We start from the raw sequence: 18,206 nt of genomic DNA on the forward strand, positions 1-18,206 counted from the left end.
AGGGGGGTAGGGGGCAGGAAGGGGGTCTGGGCTGGTTGGGGGGTGAAGGGGAACTGGACCAGATCAGGAAGGGTAAAGGGGAACTGGGCCAGTTCAGGGGTGTGAAGCGGAACTGGTCTGGTCTGGTCTGGTTGGAGGGTGGATGGGGAACTGGACCAGATCAGGAAGGGTAAAGGGGAACTGGGCCAGTTCAGGGGTACGAGGGGAACTGGGCCGGTCTGGGGGGCGGTGGGAGGGAACTGGACCAGTTCAGGAGGGGATGAGGGGGGAACTGGGCAAATCTGGCGGGGCGAGGGGGACCTGGACGGGTTTGGCTGGAGGGGGGAAGGTGACCTGGATTGGTTTGGCTGGGGGGTGATGGGGAGAGGCCCGGTCGGGTCGGGGCTGGAGGGCCTCGCCCCGGCTGGGCGGGAGCGGGGCCGCTGCGTTGCGGGGAGCCGCCCCCGCTCCGTGCGCGGCCCACCGGCCACGGCCCGTCCGCGCTCCGCCCACCGCCGCCGGGTGCCCTTGGCCGCGGCCCCTTTAAGGCGCGGGGAGGCGGGGCCGGGCGGGCCGCGCGGGTTGGCCGGCAGCGGGGGGGGAGTCGTCGGCGTCGTCGGCGTCGGCAGCGCGGCCATTGGCGGGGGCGGCGGGCGCTGAGTCAGCGGGCGCGGCCCACGTGGTGCGGGCGGGGCGGGGCGGGGCGGGGCGCAGGATGGGGCCGCGGCGGCGCCTGGCGGCCGCGCTGCTGCCGCTGCCGGCCCGGCGGGGGGGGGGGCCCGGGCTGGGGGGGGGCCCTGCTGGGGGCCGCCCTCCTCGGGGGGGTCCTGCTGGCGGCCGTCCGCGCCCACCCGGGCCCGGAGCGGGACGGGGAGCGGGAGGGGGACGGGGCCGAGCCCTGCCGAGCTTGCCGCGGCCTCGCTGACAGCTTCAGCAGGGTGCGGGGCGGGGGGGGGGGGGACACACGGCGGGGATGATGGGGGCCGTGGCGTGGGACGCGGGGCCTGGGCCGTGGGGAGGGGGCACGGAGGGGTGATGGGGCCCGGGGCGGGTATGTGGGGCGAGGGGGCGCAGTGACGTGTTGGGGCCCACGGGTGACAGGCATGGGGGACGCGGCCTGCGGTGCGGGGGGTGGCCCGGCGCAGGGTGACAGGCGAGCAGGGACAAAGGGGATCTTGGGTGGGGGGATGTGGCTGGGGGGGGGCCAGGGGGAGCGCAGGCTGGGACGGGACGGGGACGATGGACAAGGAGGTGACAGGGCCCCGGAGAGGGGAGGTGGCCTGGGGAGACATTGGTGAGGTGGGGGGCACTGCCCGCAGCATCCCTAGGGAGCGGAGGGGGTCCTGGGGACACACAGCGGCTGGGCTCTGGGGAGGGGAGAGGGTGACAGGTCCCTGGGGTGACTCGTCCCTGGGGGAGGAGGGTGGCACAGCCCAGGGGGGACCCTACAGCTCATCGGGGGGTCCCATGCCTGCGCTGCCCCCCCCCCCCCCCCATGTGCCCAGGGCCTGGAGCGGACAGAGCACGAAGGCTTTGGTGGGGGCAACACGGCCTGGGAGGAGGAGAAGCTGGCCAAGTACCAACACAGGTGGGTGCTCCCCAGCCGGGGGTGGGGGGGTCTGGCGGGGCCCAGCTGCCCCAGGGGGACACATGCCCCTGCTGACCCCCCTGTCCCCACAGTGAGACCCGTCTGCTGGAGGTGCTGGAGGGCGTCTGTGCCCCCTCGGACTTTGCCTGCCACCAGCTGCTGGAGCAGAGCGAGGAGCACGTGGAGCAGTGGTGGTTCCACGAGTGAGTCTGGGGATGGGGACACGGGGGGACAGGGGGATGGCAGGGGGCTGAGCGTCGTGTCCCCCCCTCCCCAGGCGGCAGCAGCACCCCGACTTCTTCCAATGGCTGTGCATGGACAGGCTGGCACTCTGCTGCCCGCCCGGCACCTACGGCCCCGACTGCCGGCGTGAGTAGCTGTGGCACGAGTGGGGTGCTGGTGGGGGTGCCCGGGCTGGAGGGGCTCCCCCCGGCATGCTGCCCTCCACCTTGGCTGCCAGCCAGCTGGTCTTTCCCCGTGCAGCCTGTGCCGGCGGGCCCCGGCAGCCCTGCAGCGGCAACGGGCGATGCGACGGCGACGGCACGCGGCGCGGGACCGGCCTGTGTGTCTGCAGCCCGGGCTACGGCGGCCCTTTCTGCGCCGAGTGCGGTGATGGCTACTACGAGGCCTCGCGGAACAAGAGCCACCTGGTATGTGCCGGTAGGTAGGGGTCCGGCCTGGCGGGGAGGGGGACTGTGCAGCCGGGGGGTCTGCCCTGGTGCTGCCCTGGCACCGGGTGCAGGCAGCTCCCCCCTGCCTGCACCCATGGCCGCTCTCCCCTGCCCGCAGAGTGCTACCGGGCGTGCGGGCGCTGCACGGGGCCGGAGGACTCCAGCTGCCTTCGCTGCAAGAGGGGCTGGATGCTGCACGAGCACCGCTGCATCGGTGAGTACCGCGGCGGGACGGGTGGGCAGCAGGCGAGCTCGGGGCTGCGGGGGGCTGTGTCCCGGGAGCCAGGGCTCAGCGGGGCTATGACCCCTCTCTCTCAGACATCGACGAGTGCGGCACGGAGATGGCGCACTGCCGAGCCAACCAGTTCTGCGTCAACACGGAGGGCTCCTACGAGTGCCGAGGTCAGGCGGAGGTGGGAGGTGGTTCCGTGCGGACGGCTCCCCCCCCCCCGGCTCGGGACCATCCCCCCTGGCCTGGGCTGCCGCTGGCTGGGCTGGGAGGGGGCTCCAGTGGCAACCCTGGCTCCTCTCCCCACGGCAGACTGCTCCACGGCCTGCATCGGCTGCATGGGCGCCGGGCCAGCTCGCTGCAAGAAATGCAACAAGGGCTACTGGCGGGATGGAGCCAAGTGCCTGGGTACGTACTTCCCACGGGCTGGGGGGTGGCTTTGCCCGCTCCTCGCTGCCCGAGCCCTGCCTGAACCCTGCCTGCCCCCCAGACGTAGACGAGTGCGCCAGCGCCGAGGAGCCGGTGTGCACGGGAGCGCAGGAGGTGTGCGAGAACACGGAGGGCAGCTACCGCTGCGTCTGCGCCAGCGGCCACGTCCGGCGGGACGGGCACTGCGTGGAGGACAAACCCCCAGGTACGGCCTGATGTGAGTGGGGGGGGGCACGGGCTGCGGGCAGGGGGAGTGGCGGGGGGCTCTGCCCGCTCAGCTGTGCCCCCCCGCAACCGCTGTCCTTGCAGATGCCCCGGAGAAGGGTTTTTTTGATGACGTGACGGAGGACGAGGTGGTGGTGCTGCAGCAGATGTTCTTTGGCGTGATGATTTGCGCCCTCGCCACGCTGGCCGCCAAGGGCGACATGGTCTTCACCGCCATCTTCATCGGCGCCGTGGCCGCCATGGCCGGCTACTGGCTCTCCGACCGCAGCGACCGCGTCCTCGACGGCTTCATGAAGGGCAGATAGCTCTGGGGCTGCCGCGTGCGGGCTGGGGGGGCAGGCTCGGCCTGGGGTGCGGGGTACCCCCCCCCCCCAGCAGGGGCTGGCTGCCGAGACCGGATCTTGCGCGCGGTGCTGTGCCCTGCATGAGTCCCCCAGCCCCCCATTAGCATAGGGTCTCGCTCCCCCCCCCTGCAGAATGAGCCGGGGCTACCTGATTCCCGGGGGCTCCCGCACAGCCCCCTCTGGCTGGGGTGGTGATGCCAGGCAGTGCGGCACCGTGGCGGGGGGGGGGGCACAGCATGCTGCCCCAGCCCCTCGTGCGCTGGAGGAGAGGCCTGGCACAGTGGCAGGTGGGAGGGCGCGGGGGCAGGTCAGGGGGTGCTCTGGCACGGCCGGGTGCCGGGGCGGTGATGCTGGCGGAGCTCGGCCCCTCTGCCTGCCCGGCGAGCGTCGCCAGGGCTGGCGGCTGCCGGCCCTGTGGGACCTTATGCCCCCCCCCCCCCCTCCGTGAGATGGTTCCCCGTGGGGCAGTGGGGGACTGGGTCCCCCCTCTGCCCCCAGCTGTAGGGCTGGGAGAGCTGCCCCCCCCCCGCCCCATCCCTGGGCAGAGCCCATCTCTCCCCTCCTGGGCTGGGGGCTCCTGCGGGGCAGGGGGTCGGGGGCCGCTCGCGGGTTGCCGTGCCAGCAGGGGGGGGCCCTGCCGGATGCATGAGCGTGGCCGTTGCATTTGTCCGTGGTTTGTCCGTCGGGGTGTGCCCATCTGTCCGTGTGTCCATATCTCAGGAAATAAAGCTCTGCACACCCAGCTCGGCTGCTCGGGGCGGGGGGGCCGGGGAGGGACTGGGGGTGCTGCTGCCCACCGCTGCCTCCGCACACCAACGGGGCCGCCTCCTCCCAACATAAACGTTTTATTTCTGTGGTTTGGCACAAATGGAGCTGGCCCAGCCCAGCTCCCCCCTCCTACCCCATCCTGCAGGGGCGCAGGATCAGACCCCCGGCCCCCCACGCTGGGCTCGTCCCCCTGCGCTCCCCAGTCTCTGCCCGTCCTCCCGTCTCCCCGGCTCAGAGCTCGATGGTGTCGCTGGAGAGGCTGCGGGCGTCCGCCGCCTTGCCGAGGGCCGGGAAGCCGCGGGGGCCCTCGCGCTCCCATGGGGGGGGGCACGGCGGGCACCAGGAGGGGGGCCCGGCTGGGCGCCTCGTCCAGGGGCAGGCTGTCGGGCGAGGACAGCCCATGGCGCCAGGGGTTCCAGCTGATCTTCAGCGAGCTGCTCTCCAGCGAGCTGGCCGAGGCGGTGACGGTGATGGTGACGCTGCCGGGGGGCTGCCGGGGGCCGGGCAGGTCTGTCAGCGAGCTGCAGCGTGCCATGCGCCCCAAGCCGGGGGTCTCGGCGGGGGCCGGGGAGTCGCGCAGCGAGGCGCCGGAACCACGGCGGGGTCGGCCGAAGAGGCCGTCGTGCAGGAGGTGCCGGCGGCAGAGCGCCTGGTCGATGCTGCGGCGCAGGTCGATGGGGGACGGCGGGCGGAAGGCCAGCTCTCCCAGCGAGGGGGACGAGCCCTGCTCGAAGGCGGCGCAGGAGCGGGCGGCCACCGCGTTGGGGCACTTGGGGCTGAGCCCCGGCATCCTGGCGGTGCCGGCGGCAGCCGCCCAGGCCTCGTTGCTGTCCTTGAGCGCCCGCAGGGGCAGCTGCTCGGCCGGGTTGCGAATGAGGCTCTTGGAGATGTCGTTGGCGGGTGCCCGCTCCGGGCCGGTGCCGCCGGTGCCGCCGGTGCCGCCGCTGGCCCAGTCGTAGCAGTTGTTGGGGTACTCGGGCGCCTCGGCTTTGCGGCCGGCGCAGAAGTACCGCAGCGCCTTGGCCCAGCAGGAGTGGCTGGCGGGGCTCCGGCGGCGACACTGGCAGCACAGCGGCTCGGCGGCGGCCACCAGCAGCGCCAGCGCCGTGCCCAGCTCGCCGACCCGCAGCCAGAGCTGTGCCGCCCAGCCGGGCCGGGAGAAGCGCCCGGGGGGGGCCCAGGACCCCCCGCAGCCACAAAGCGCTGTAGAGCTGCAGCCCGCAGACCGGCAGCCCCGCCACCGCCGCCGCCAGCAGCGCCCGGGCCCCCCGCCGCAGCCCCGGCCCCCCGCCACCCCCCGGTCCCTCCCGGGGTGCCCGCAGCACCCGCCAGCACCCCCAGAGCCCCCCCAGCAGCAGCAGGGCCCCGGCCCCGCAGCCCAGCGCCTGCAGCCCCAGCCCGGGCGCAGGGCCCAGCCGGAGCGGGAGCAGGTCGGCGGCCCCCAGCACCGCGCTCTGCAGGGCGGCGGCAGCCCCCAGCGCCGGCAGCCCCCGGAGCCGAGCCGGCAGCAGCCGGAGCTGGGCCAGGCGCTGGAGCCGCTGGAGCAGGAGGGCGAAGGCGCCGAGCAGCAGAGGGAAGGGGACGGTGCTGAGCAGCAGCAGGGCCCGGGGGGGCAGGCGGCCCCACGCCCCGTAGGGGTCCAGCAGCAGGAAGGTGGCCCGCAGCAGGCAGGCGGCCAGCAGCAGCCCGTGGGCCCCTAAAACGTGGGGCAGGTGGGGGGGACGGAGGGCAGCCGCCCCCGCCAGCCCGGCCAGGCAGCCCAGCGCCAGCAGCAGAAAGACGGCGGCCACCCCGTAGACGTGGGCCTCCCAGGCGAAGCCCAGCCGGCGTCGCAGCTCGGCCCAGCGCAGCCCCGTCCCGTTGGCCCCCGGTGCCGGGGGGGGGGCGGCTGGGCTGCAGCTGCGGCGTGGATGGCTGCCGGGGGGCTGGCTGTGGCGTCCCCCCTGCCTGCCGCCACGTGGCAGAGGGGGCTGCGGTGCCGCGGGCGGGGGGCTGCGTCCCTCGGGCATCTGCAGGCGGGAAGGAGGGGGACGGTCAGTGGGGAGCGGGGGGCTCGGCGGCACCCGGCCCCTGCCCGCAACCCCCACTGGGATGCACCGGCCGTGGCACCCCGGCACCGCAGGGAGGGGTGCCCCGTGCTGGCCGGGGCTGTGCCCACCGGCACCTCCCGGGGGTCTCTGGCAGGACCTGCGGTGCCAGAGGGGGTGCCACGGTGCCAGAGGGGGTGCCACGGCACCGGTCACGTCCCCGACACCCCCTGGGGAAGCCCCCACCTGCCGGGCACTTAACACTAATCCCTGTGGGCAGGAGTAGATTAGGTCCGTCGCCGGGCACAATCCTGATTGAAGGTGTCACCACGTCCCGGCTGGGCGGCCCAAGATAGCTGCCATCCCCCCCCCCCACCAGCCCCGATGCCCCGGGGATGGGCTCCCACTGCATCTGCAGAATGGCTGGGCTTGGAAGCAGCCCTGCATCACCTGAGTGCCTGGTCCCAGGCGTCCCTGCGGCAGGATGCGCCGTCGGCCGTGGGGAGCCCTCGGTGGCGTTTGGGGCGCTCACGGGGCCCACAGCGCCCCGGACCCGCTGCGGGGAGCCGACATCGTCCTCGGGCAGCAGCCCTGCGAGAGAGGGCAGAGCCGGGCACTGGCACCCACGGGGGCTCGGTCCCTGCCGAGGGGTCCCGCACACCACGCCGGCTCCTACCTGTGCCGGGGGGGGGCCATGCTGGAGGCAGGTGGTGGCGCGGGGCTGGTGCTGAGGGCAGCCCCCGGGTCGGGCTGGGGTCCCTGCTGCCCCGTCGGCCCGGGGTCCGTGCGAGGGGCTGCGTCCCCAGGGCTGGCAGTGGCGTGGCTGAGCGGGGCCCTCCGGGTGCTGCGCTGGTGGGCAGGGAGCACCCGGGTCCAGGGCTCAGCCAGCCCCCAGGATGGGGCTGTGGGGGGCAGCCGTGGGGCAGAGCTGGGCAGAGCCAGGGAGGGGCTGGGGGTCCCCCCCAGGTCCCCCTGTCTGCCCACTGGCTGTGCGGAGCTGGGGCTGGCGTGGGGACCCTGGGCTGGCCCTGTGCTCGTGGGATGGGGGACGGTGCCCAGTGGGACAGGCTGGCTGTTGGCTGGAGCGAGCTGTGTGCCTGGGGCCGCCGTGGATCCCCCCAGCACTGGCTGTCCCCCTGCGTGGGCGTCTGCTGTCCCCGTCCCTGTCCCCGCTGCCAGCATGGGGGTCAGGGCAATGGTGGACGCGGTCGGCCAAGGGCTGAGGGTGCCGGCTGGCCCGGCGGCACTCTGCCCTGCCCGGGGCAGCCCCGGAGAGCCCGGGCCCGTGTCCGTGGGCACCTCGGGGCCCGGTGTCCCCAGTGCAGAGCCATGGGGCAGCCAGGTCCCCCCCCCGCGGGCTGTCCTGGCCTTCGGCCTCGTGTCTTTGCCAGGCAACGAGCGGCTCCTCCGCCACGGCTGGGGCTGCGCCGCCGTTCCACCAGGCCCCCGTGCCAGCGCCCGCCACGGTGGTTTCCGTCTCCAGGGATGCCCCGGTGGCATCCCCGGCCTGCAGCGGTGGGGACCAGCGCACGAGGCTGCCGCCCCCCCAGCGCTCGCTCCCGGGGACCCCCGCGCCGCTCGGCTCCCCTGATGCTTCCCAGGCAGGGGATGGGCCCGGCCGCTGCTGTCCCCAGGCAGGGCTATGCAGGGGGTCCCTGTCCCGCTGCAGGGTCCCACCTGGGGACAGCCCGGCCGACAGCGTGCCCCGGGCCCCGGCGGGGACCCCGGTGGCCAGGAGCAGCCCCCAGGTGACGAGCCGTGCTGCAGCCATGGTGAGCACCCAGCTGGCCCTGCGGGGACGGGGGTCAGTGAGCCGGGACCCGTGGCGGCTGCCCGTGGGGGGCTCACGCCACCGGCCGTGGGGCTGCCGTGCCCACGGCAACCCCACCGCCCGGGGAGAGAGCCAGCGGCCGGGCTGGCCCTGCTCGGGCTGGCCCTGGGCCCTGTCCCCAGCTATCCCTGCCCCCTGTGTCCCTGCTGCCAGTGGCCCCATTCCCAGTCTTCCCATTCCCAGTGTCCCCGGGGCTGGCGGTCCCCATCCCGGTGTCCCCTGTCGCTGGTGCCCCCAGTGCTGGCGGTCCCCATCCCGGTGTCCCCGGTGCTGGTGGTCCTTGGTGCCTAGTGGTCCCTACCCCCGGCATCCCCGGTGGCCCCCTCCCCGGTGGCCCCTCCCGGGTGCTCCATCCCCGGTGCCCCTCCCGGTGTCCCCGCTGCCGGCGGCCCCGCTCCGGCGCGCACCGTTCACCTTGGCGCGTCCCCGGCTGCATCCCGGCGGGGATGCCCGGCCCGGCGGGCCCCGCCGCCGCCGCCGCCGCCGCACACGCGGCTCAGCCCCGCCGGGCCGGGGCCGGGGCCGGGACCGGGACCGCCCGGCCGCGGCGGCGGCCCCGCCGTGCGGGTGCGGGAGCCGGCGGGGCTGCAGCTGGGGGCCGGGCCGCCAGTGCCGGTGCGCGTACCAGAGCCGGGGCCGGTGCAGGCCGCCGCATCCGCGGACCCGCCGCCGAGACGCCCGGGCCTAACAACCGATGCTCGGGGCTCGGTGGGCCCGGTGCCCGGGTGCCCGGGGCCCGCGGCTGTGCGGCCAGCCCCCTCCCGCCGCCCGCCGCGGCCGGGATAGGCACCCAGGTGACCGGTGGCCACTGACGGCAGCCCCCCCGCTGACCTGCCGGTGCCAGGTGCCGGTTTGCCGGTGCCAGGATGCCGGTGCGGGCGGGCCGGGCTTGCTGTCGGGCGGAGCGGGCGGCGGCGGCGGCGCGGCAGGCCGGTCACGCGCCGCCCCGAGCCGCGGGCACCCGCGCGGGAACCCGCCCGGCACCGGGAGGGGGGGGGGGGGGCCGCGGGGGGGGGCGCGGGGCGCCCGGGCACGGCTGGGGCCGCCGTGCAGGGACGGGACCCGTGGGGCCGGGCACAGGGGCGGGGCGGGTCCCGTGGGGCTCGGCTGGGGTGGGCTCCCCTCGGGCAGGTTCCCCCGTGGGGCTGGTCTCCCGTGGACGTGGCCTCGTGGGGCACCAGGGGAGGTCCCCACGGGGCAGGAGGCAGCAGAGGGGATGCTGTCTGTGGGGCAGGCAGGGCAGGCAGGGCAGGCAGGCCCTCCCGGGAGCAGGCAGCCCCCGGCACGGGGCTGTCGCCGAGGCCAGTCCCACCGCGGCCATGGGGCAGGCGGGGTGGGCTGCGGGCACCCCACCGGCAGCGTCCCCGGGAAGGTCCGTGGGTGGCCCTGACACCCTCCTGCCCCACACCTCCCACCCGCCCTGCACGGGGCATGCGGCACCTTGGCAGCCACTGGGCTACTGGCCCCTGCCAAGGCAAAGGTAATTAGCTAATCAGCTAATTGTCCCGCTGGAGAGCTGCCGGCCCTGCCAGGGCTTGGGCTGGCGTTGGCACGGCCACAGCGCCACAAAGTCACGCTGGCTCGGGGCTCTGCCCCACACGGTGATGCACCCTGGCTCCCTGCCTGCACCCCGGCTCCCTGCCTGCACCCCGGCTCCCTCAGGCAGTACCTGAGCCGCCGCAGCCTTGGCAAACCCCTGTCACCGCCATTGCTCTCCCCCCACCCAGGCCAGCCGGGACATGTGGCACCTCAGGTCCCCACGGCAGCACAGTGCTGGCAGCAGCACACAGTGCCCCAGTCCTGCTTCCCTGCCACCTCTCCATCCCCAGGGCATCGTGCCCAGGCTGGGCTCACCGTGGGAGCATGGGGCATTTCTGGGCCCTGGGCCACCCCTCTTTGCTGCTGGGCTGGGTGCAGGCAGCGGGGCCGGGGGGGCTGCGGCAGCCAGCTGAGCACAGGGGCTGGGGAATTTGGGCAATGCCGGCACGCCGGCCCCCACAAAGCGGGCAGGGCAGGCAGCTAATCCAGGGATTAACGCTGGGGAGGCTGCACGAGGGGGGAAGAGCCGGGCAGCACCAGAGCCCGGCGCGGCAGCCGGCAAGACTGCACCGTGGCAGGCACTGCCGGCACTGGGCACCGCCACAGCCGGCCGGTCTCAGGCTGTGGATGGGGTGGCCACGGTGCCGAGCGTGCAGCAGGGCTGCGGGGAGCGAGCTGGCTGTGCCCCATATACCGCAGTTGTTGGTGTGCCTTTAGCACAAGGCACGGGTGCAGTAGCCACCTCCACGTCCCCGGTGCTGTCAGCGGTTTCCTCCTCTGCCAAGTGACTCACTGGCAGATGAAAAGATGAGCGTCCCGCTCCGTGCTGCCGCAGCGGCTGCCTGCCTGCGCAGCTGGGGACACTGGGCAGAGGATGTGACCTGTGGCCTCACACCCCTGTGGCCACCTGGGTTCCACTGGCTTTTGGCCACTGTCCTGTCCCTTCTCCTGAGCTATCCCCCAAGGAAGCAAGACAAAACCCCAGTTTAGGAGAAAACTGCCCCAATTAAGTGTTCACAAACAGCCTGGAGCCCAGTTTTGTATTTTCATGACTGCTATGTGTGTTTTACAGCACTGCCCCGTGTCCTCCACAGTCCCCCTCGACTGGGCTGCTGGGGGGCATCTTCCCCAGGGGCCTTATGTGAAGGGTGGGATGACACCCCACAAACACAGGTGCTGGCAGCCCCACGATGGCAAAGGCCAGGAGAAACCACATGCACAGGCCACCATGTGCCTGGTGACATGGCTGGCTCTGGCAGAGAGCTGGAGATGGTGAGCTTGGCGGCCTCGTGCACCGGGAGGATGGGCTGGGAGACAGGACCCGCTCTGCTGGGCTGCAAGCGCGGTGCCACGGTAAGGCTGCTGCATCCCGCAGGAGCACGGTGACTCCCGGTTGGGGATGCCAGCCCCGGGCCCCACAGTAGAGCTGGCAGCACACACGCTTCTTCTGTTTTTGTCCAGCAAGGCTGGGAGAGGAGCCGCCATCGTCACGGCCATATTGGGACAAATACTCTTGCTGGCAGCGAAAACCCCAGAGGAGACCCTCAGTGGGAACAGGCGTGGGACTGGGCCATGGGGGTCAGGGTGGCACCCGGGAGCTTCGCCCCGCTCCCCCGGGGAGGTGGCCAGCGCGGGGGGAAGCACCGCTGGCCGCTGTTGCCATTACACCTCCTTTCTCCGGGGACTTTGTTCACGCCGCTGCTGTCTGCCATTGTGTTCATGCGGTGGGGGGCTGCGGGGGTCCCCAGGGCAGCCCTGCATTGCACCCCACGGCACGGGTGCTCCATCCTCGGGGAGCCGGGGTCTGCTCTGGCTGAGCACAGGGGCTTGCGGCAGACACCTCCAGAGGTCCCTCCAAGCTCAGCCATGTGCTGCCGAGCTCCTTGCGGTGCAGCCGGGGCTGAGCGTCCAGGCCGGGGGCTGTGCAAAGGCCTGTGTCCGTCCCTGCCGACCCCAAAACACGGGGGTGGTGAGCCCCACTGAGCAGGTTTTGCCCAGCAAAGACCGTGCTGGGGATGCTGGGCAGGGGCAGGTAAAGGAGGGCAACGTGAAATGAACGGCGGCTGCTGCTGCCAGCAGCCAACACCTGGCCCCTCCGCTGACCTGAGGAGGGGGGGTCCCCAAGGCCTCGGGCACTCCCCACACCTGCCCCTGCCGCCTTCTCCTCGCTAATTAACGTCACCAAACCAATGTTAAACTGGAGGGGCTGAGGTTTCTTTCTTTAAACATCAGAGAGGAGTTGAAAAAAACAAATCCTCCCAGTTCCATGATCCGGGGGAGTTAAACAGCTGAAGAGCAGCCACCTGCTCACCCACTGAAACAGGACCTTGCCTCTCCTGAAAAACCAATACAAAGACACTGGACTTTGGTGAAGATAGAATGAGTTTATTAAAGCCAGGAAAAAGGGATCCCAGTCTTCCCCGTCGGGATGACAAAGCTGGACTGGTTGGATTCGTGGCAATAGACCTGTTTTGGCAACACCGAAATGCTTCTTTTGCCGGTAACATCTCAGATAAAAAAATCAAATGTGATACAAATATCTGAAGCAGTGGAAGCTGCTGATAGTCACAGCTGGGTACCCTGGAAAGAGTTGCTTTGCAGGAATTGGGGCTGACCAACAATCTTGCTGCTGTATACGCCAGGTGAGGCGAGCAGGCTGGTCCTTTCTGACTTGAAAATTTTGGAGCGACTCCTCACTAGAGACATGTAGGTTTCTGAAGGACAAGAACTATTCATCAGTGACTTCATCTGCTAAATTTGAATGTCACATCTTTTGGCTTCTGTTTGAGAACCACTGCCCTTGAAAAGTGTATGATGTTGGACCATTCCTTGATGAGCCAAGAGATACAAGAGCCAAATAAAGTAGAAATTAAATAATTTCCTGAATTTTCTGAAACCAAGAAATTTCAGCCTAAAAGGAGAAGAAATGCAACAGCTGATGAACCTGAGATGTTGGGATTTGGTTTTCCTCAGCTAAACTTTTCCCCGTCCAAAGCTCACAAACAACTCCTGGGACAAATCTGAACCTTATCGAAATCAACCGGAACAATGCTACTACTGCCTAGGGAGCTAAAAAGCCGAACTTTAAGACATACAAACCAACACAGAGACTACGAGTGAGAAACAGAGTAAAGCCTCTGGCCACAGAGATATTGTTACCTCTATCTAGTTGAAAAGTTTCAAGTAGATCTCAGTGCTAAATCCGATTGAGCTGCCTGTCTGTACTCTGCCAGCCCTCTCCTCCGCGGTGAACGTCGGCAGACTCTGCAGGTACTTCCCTGCTACGTAAATACAACAGTAATCGGAGCCCGTGGCGTCTCTGGGAGTGGGAGGATAAAGCAATACAGATCCCACCAGCTTTCCAAGCCAGAGGAGAGCTTCCCCTCAGCTCCCACGTAGTCCCTTACAATACATCAAAGTGGGCAATAACACTTTCAAACATCCAGGCATGAGCCTTGTCTCTGACTAAGCAGGTAACACACCTAGAGGAATAAACTGCGACTGAGATGGCCAAGCCTGCACTGAGGACTCCGACCACAAAACAAAACCCTTCAATCGGAATAATCACTATCAAACACTAAAGAGCAACAGGCCGTATTCTGCTGAGCCAGCGTATTGACAGGACGTGGTTTCTTGGAGGCTGCAGGGCTTTGGAGACTGAAGCAGCTCATCTGTTTTTCACCTATTGTGCTACACAGGGAAAATACATTCTCCTGGGGAGAGGAATCCCAGAGATTCCTTTTTACACTGGAAGCATTCGCTCTTTTTTTAATTTCCAAACTTCTCTTTCTTTTGTCTGCAACTTGTTGCAGGCTTTTATTGGAGCATGGCACTGCTGGGAAATTCTTTGTAAGCCTCAGCTGAGCACTGCTGAGGATCTGCTGGCTGGGAGCTGCAAAAACCGGGTTAGAGCTTCCTAAATTGAGAGCAACCGTGTATCTGGGAAAGCAATTTTTTCTGGAGCTTTCCAACTCAATAATCCTGTTTGCCTTCCTTTGCTTCAGCCCACCATCACTACATCGAGAGAGCTCGCCTTTTCTCATAGTGGGGCACGTTTTCTTCCTCGCCTTTGCTTTATTCCGGGGGATCCTTCCTGGCCTCTGTTTTGCTTTGTTCCCTGCAGCTGCATTCTCCACCTCGCCGTCTGTGGCCCAGTTACTGTCTTTTTGCCCAGGTGTATCTTTTCGTACTGAAAGGTGGCAAACCTGAGGCTGCCTCTGTTGTGCTGGTGTCATGGGTTCAAATCCTTGATTGCCTCTCCTGACTGCCTTCCTCAGTGGAGTTGGTAGAGGCACCTCCTGTGGTACAGGACAGTGTTTCTTCTGACTAACCCCCAAAAAGTGACTGTTAGTGCAGCACATGCAACATTGGTTAGCACAGCTCTGTGTTTCCAAACTGTATTTCACCTCCTGCAAAGAGGTGTTTTCTCTGCCACACACCACTGTAGCAATGGGGCTGACTTTCCCTCCCAAAGCTGTGTTTAGGTCACCCTTAGATATGCCATCCCCAGTGACCTGGTTCCCCACCTGGGAGTCTCCGTGCTGCTCCCCCACTGCCATGCAGGGGGGCTGAGACCGACTCGAGGAGCTGCAAACCCCCCTGCCTTGGCAGCACGGCCAGCATGCATTCTCCTTACCCAGAACGGAGTTGTGGCATGGGCCAGGGGAGGTCTGGGAAGAGTTATCTGCCACATGAGGGGGGAGTCTGGCACTGGAAATGAATGTGTACAGCTCAGCTAAGGCGTTAGGGAGCTTCAGGAAGCCTAGTTCTTCACACAGCTTCAGGTGCTGATCACTCAGCTGAGCTGGCAGAGACTCCAGGCCCTCCTTCAGCAGCTGGACACTGGATTTCACATCCAAGATCTCCACTTCTTTCTGGGGAAGCAGCAAGCAGAGCAGAAGCAGTAAGCAACACATTAAAAGGTGCAATAATAGTACTAGCACAAGAAACTTTCAGGTACTATGTGTCAATTAGACCCCTTAAGTTGGGTATCGACCCAAAGAACAGCAATTTGTATCTCCCTAATTTCTCAAACTCTCCCACAAAAGTGAGAGGTTTGGGATTGGGGCATACCCCTAACCCACTGTGTGCCCCTTCTCCCAGGAGCACTGCCTCCTCACATGCTTGTGTGACACATCCTTGCCAAAAGGAATTCCTGCAGCAGGGCCTTTGGAGAAACCAGACTTGTTCAGGAGTTCTCTGACAGTTCATTATTTGTCTCTGACAGTTCATTATTTGTTTCTGACAGTTCATTCTTCTGTCTCTGACACCCACTTGTTCTTTTTTCACCTCTTTTTTCCTCTCCCTGGGAAAACATCCAGCTGAAGGGACAAGGCACTGCACTTCTGCAAGATGCTCTCCCCTTGCAGGCATGCACTGCACCACTTCCTCCAGCGAAGGCATGTGCCAGCGTGAGGAAGCAGTGCTCCATCGCGGCCTGCCACCACAGGGCACTGTTGGGCTCCCCTCTTACTGACCAGGGTTTCATCAGAGCTTACAGCACTGTTAGCCAGCACTTGGGTAAGCATCAGTCAGTAATTGGCCTAGAATTAGCATTTTAATATGTTTCCCCCCCTTCATTATAACAGGAGCAGCCTACTTTATAATCCACCATTCGAAGGCAATTTAATATTCAGTTAATATTTTGAAGAAGCAGAAGAAGTTCAGAACGAGGATTCAGAATAAAAGATTAATTTCTGCACTTACGGCTGCAAGTCTCCTCTCCATCTCCAGCAGTGCCTGCTCCATTTGGCTTTTATCTGTCAGAGCTTTCAGCACTGAGGCACAATGACTTTGAAGAGCATCTTGCACTAAACAGGGAAATCAATAAAAACCACATTTGGTCTTTCATTTGTAAATGTGAATAAAGTACTATCAATACTGTGGCTACTTCCTCCACGGCTTGGCATGAAATACTTCACTGTGCTGTGCAACCATAGTGATTTGCCCGCTGAGATCTCCCTGAGCCCCAAGCGATGAACAATAGGGTAGATGTTTAATGCAAAGCACTTGAAATTTATAAGATGCTGCGTATAGGCCAAACCTCATTTACTGGACTCTATTTATATAGCAGCTGGAGATGAAAGGCTATGCGAAGCTGCAAAACTTGGTTGGCTCAACACAAGGAAGGCTGAGGCTTAGGTGTTTGCCAACTGCACAGCAGGCATGGCCAGGGAAGGGGGACCCCAATATAGCTGACTCACCCCAGTATAACCAACCCTCTTCTGTAACCAGCTGATGGTAAATGGGAGCTTGAACCTGTGATGGGAAGAATAGTATTGCTGGTAACAGGACAGAGATGCAAGAAGTTAATGGGTAAGAAGTGCAACCAGAACCATGTCAGAAATGCACAGGAGGCTGGTAACTGAAGGAAAGCTGCTTGAAGGGATAGTGGGAAGTTATGAAGGAGTGTGCAAAGAATTGGGATTTCCAGTTGTTGGGCACAGGAAGAGATGGGATCAGAAACCGTCTGAAGCAGGCAGCTGTGGCAGCTGCAGCTGGAAGGCAGTGGGTGCCCCAGCAGTGTCCTGTGGGGGCACGGGCACCCTGGGAGGGTTTTAAGTTGGAGCAAGATGCTCTTGGCTTCAGTCAGCCTTGTTGAAAAACTGAAAAAAAATGGGGATTTGTGTTATATGATTGGACAATAATATAACTCCCCCCATGCAACCGCAATTATTCTTAGAGGAACCACTGCTGTGCCTAATACACTACAGCATGGGAATGCATTTTGCAGCCTATGTGGAGATGAAAAATACTTAACAATCTTACAGAAGTCTTCCTTTAAAATCATAAATTAGGATGGAGAGAAAGAGCTGTTTGCTAAACATGTCTGGTCTTTCCTGTGAACAGCAAAGGAAGATGTGTACAGATAGTGTGGCTGGGGTGGAACATTGGCCGGTTGGAACAAAACAGGATGCAAAGCACTCCTGCTAAAACAAAGCATTGCCAAGCCAATGAAATATGAAAAAAGCTGAGAAAAATTAAGTGGATAAGCCTCAATTAAACAGACAACATCAGTTCTTGAGAGGGGTGGTATGAGGGGACAAGGCAGCTCTGGAAGGTGCTCCTCAAGGTCTGCTCATGAGCCAAACCTGCTTAAAATCTGCTGTAGTCACCTGGGTGCAAAAGCCAGTGGGGATTTAGGTAATTAGCAGGTGACACAAAGACGCAAATGCCAGCACCAGGAGCGACAGGTGAGATAGGGCAGTGTGGCGTGCAGTGGTGCATGGGCTCTGGCTGATGGGAACTGCTGTGCATCCCAGGGTGGCTCGAAGCCTGTGCACAGTCCTAGCCATATATGTGCAAGGAAAAAAAGAGATTGAACTGGGACACGTGCAGAGAAAAGCTACAAGATAATTAAGTGCTTAGATGATAATCTTCTCTTATGAAAGGAGATTGAAAGAGTTTGGCTTATTCAGCCACGCAAACCAGAGGTGTCTGGTGGCACGGGGCTGGAGGGGCTGCTCCAGTGTAGCAAGGCTGCTGCTTGAGGAGGGATGGGGTCTTTGCCGAGAGCTGCCTCCTAGCAGCAGGGAGCCCCTGTGCCAGGCTGTATTTTTAACTCTATTTGCCTCCCTTCGAAGGAGCGTTGCTTGGCCACAGTGAATGCTGCTGTCATTTGGGAGAAGGAACCCTGCACTTGCCCCATCCATGCATCTACCTCACACACATCGAGTTAAGCCACCTTCTGGACCTAGGCTCGGGGGCAATTTCTCCATTTTTTCAGGATGCCCATCACCACATGGCTTTGCCTTGTTCTCCGTAGGAGCATGGCTGATTTCTGAGGATTATCTGCACTTATTTCAACGAATAAGCTCTCTGCTGTTGCAGGCAATTCGGTCGTCCCTGCTCTCTCACTGCCATTTTTAAGCTTTTAGTCTTTTGCTCTGACAGATTTAGACTTTTTTACAAATCATCAGGGGAAAGCTGTGGCTTGCAGAATGGGTTTGTAACGGTGGAGTGAATGTTTGAGTGGGCCTTTTAGGCTTTGCATCTCCCTGGTTAGACCTAAGGGGTACCTGCAGTCCCAGAGCAGGTTTTGGGAGAGTCTGCCAGCCCCCTCCCTGCCTGCAAGCCTATAAAGAGGAGGAAAGCAGCAGTGACTAGAGGAGGAAACTCCTTTCATGTCACTTCATCACCTTCCATCTCTACATAGTGAGGATATAGGAAGGCCAGCATCAGCAAGCTTACCTCAGCTTGCTGCTCTTCCCCATACACTTAATTTTAGTTCAGAATTATTTTTAAAACTTTCTGATTTCCCTAGTCGGTCTGTTCTTCTACAACATGGTATCCTCAGTCTAAAAATAGCACTGCATCCACTGGGCTTGTGATCTGCACATACATTTGACTCAGCACAGCATGCTGCAGGCAAGCAACCAACTGCCAGTCTTTTGAATGTGTTTCATTTGTACGTGTAGGAGTATTCTGCAGAAAAAAAACCCTCAGTACAGAGGAGGGGCACTCTCCTTCCCTCTCTGGCTTCCATACCAGAGGAGTGTTCAGACTTGTCAAACACTATTAAACAAAATAAAAATGAGCGTTAATCTAGACTTAAAAGAATAGGCATTGAGATGGCC

At 64.4% G+C, this 18,206-nt stretch overlaps 3 protein-coding genes across 3 annotated transcripts in view; 1 reads left to right on the forward strand and 2 right to left on the reverse strand.

Annotated features, from left to right (window-relative positions):
- The first annotated feature begins 694 nt into the window (after positions 1 to 694).
- Positions 695 to 4,207, forward strand: CRELD1 (cysteine rich with EGF like domains 1). The gene is given in 11 exon segments (XM_030043334.2): positions 695 to 736; positions 738 to 917; positions 1,485 to 1,567; positions 1,660 to 1,770; positions 1,845 to 1,936; positions 2,051 to 2,227; positions 2,357 to 2,452; positions 2,557 to 2,640; positions 2,780 to 2,875; positions 2,958 to 3,101; positions 3,206 to 4,207. Coding segments are annotated over 11 exon segments (1,326 nt in total). The 3' UTR covers positions 3,427 to 4,207.
- Positions 4,208 to 4,359: 152 nt separating this feature from the next.
- PRRT3 (proline rich transmembrane protein 3) lies at positions 4,360 to 8,410 on the reverse strand. Its single transcript, XM_041118636.1, is given in 7 exon segments — positions 4,360 to 4,563; positions 4,565 to 5,407; positions 5,409 to 6,132; positions 6,134 to 6,242; positions 6,711 to 6,851; positions 6,920 to 7,598; positions 7,600 to 8,410. Coding segments are annotated over 7 exon segments (3,264 nt in total). The 5' UTR covers positions 8,269 to 8,410; the 3' UTR covers positions 4,360 to 4,464.
- A 3,591-nt stretch (positions 8,411 to 12,001) lies between these two features.
- IHO1 (interactor of HORMAD1 1) overlaps positions 12,002 to 18,206 on the reverse strand; it is a 28,295-nt gene continuing 22,090 nt past the window's right edge. Inside the window, exons 10-11 of the mRNA XM_029996349.2 lie at positions 15,337 to 15,440; positions 12,002 to 14,504 (exon numbers count right to left, since the gene is read on the reverse strand). Coding sequence (XP_029852209.2) covers positions 13,182 to 14,504; positions 15,337 to 15,440 — 1,427 coding nt within the window. The 3' untranslated portion in view covers positions 12,002 to 13,181. The remainder of the gene's footprint in view (positions 14,505 to 15,336; positions 15,441 to 18,206) is intronic.

The sequence above is a fragment of the Aquila chrysaetos genome, chromosome 20 (genome assembly GCF_900496995.4).
Source record: "Aquila chrysaetos chrysaetos chromosome 20, bAquChr1.4, whole genome shotgun sequence".
Lineage (NCBI taxonomy): Eukaryota > Metazoa > Chordata > Aves > Accipitriformes > Accipitridae > Aquila > Aquila chrysaetos.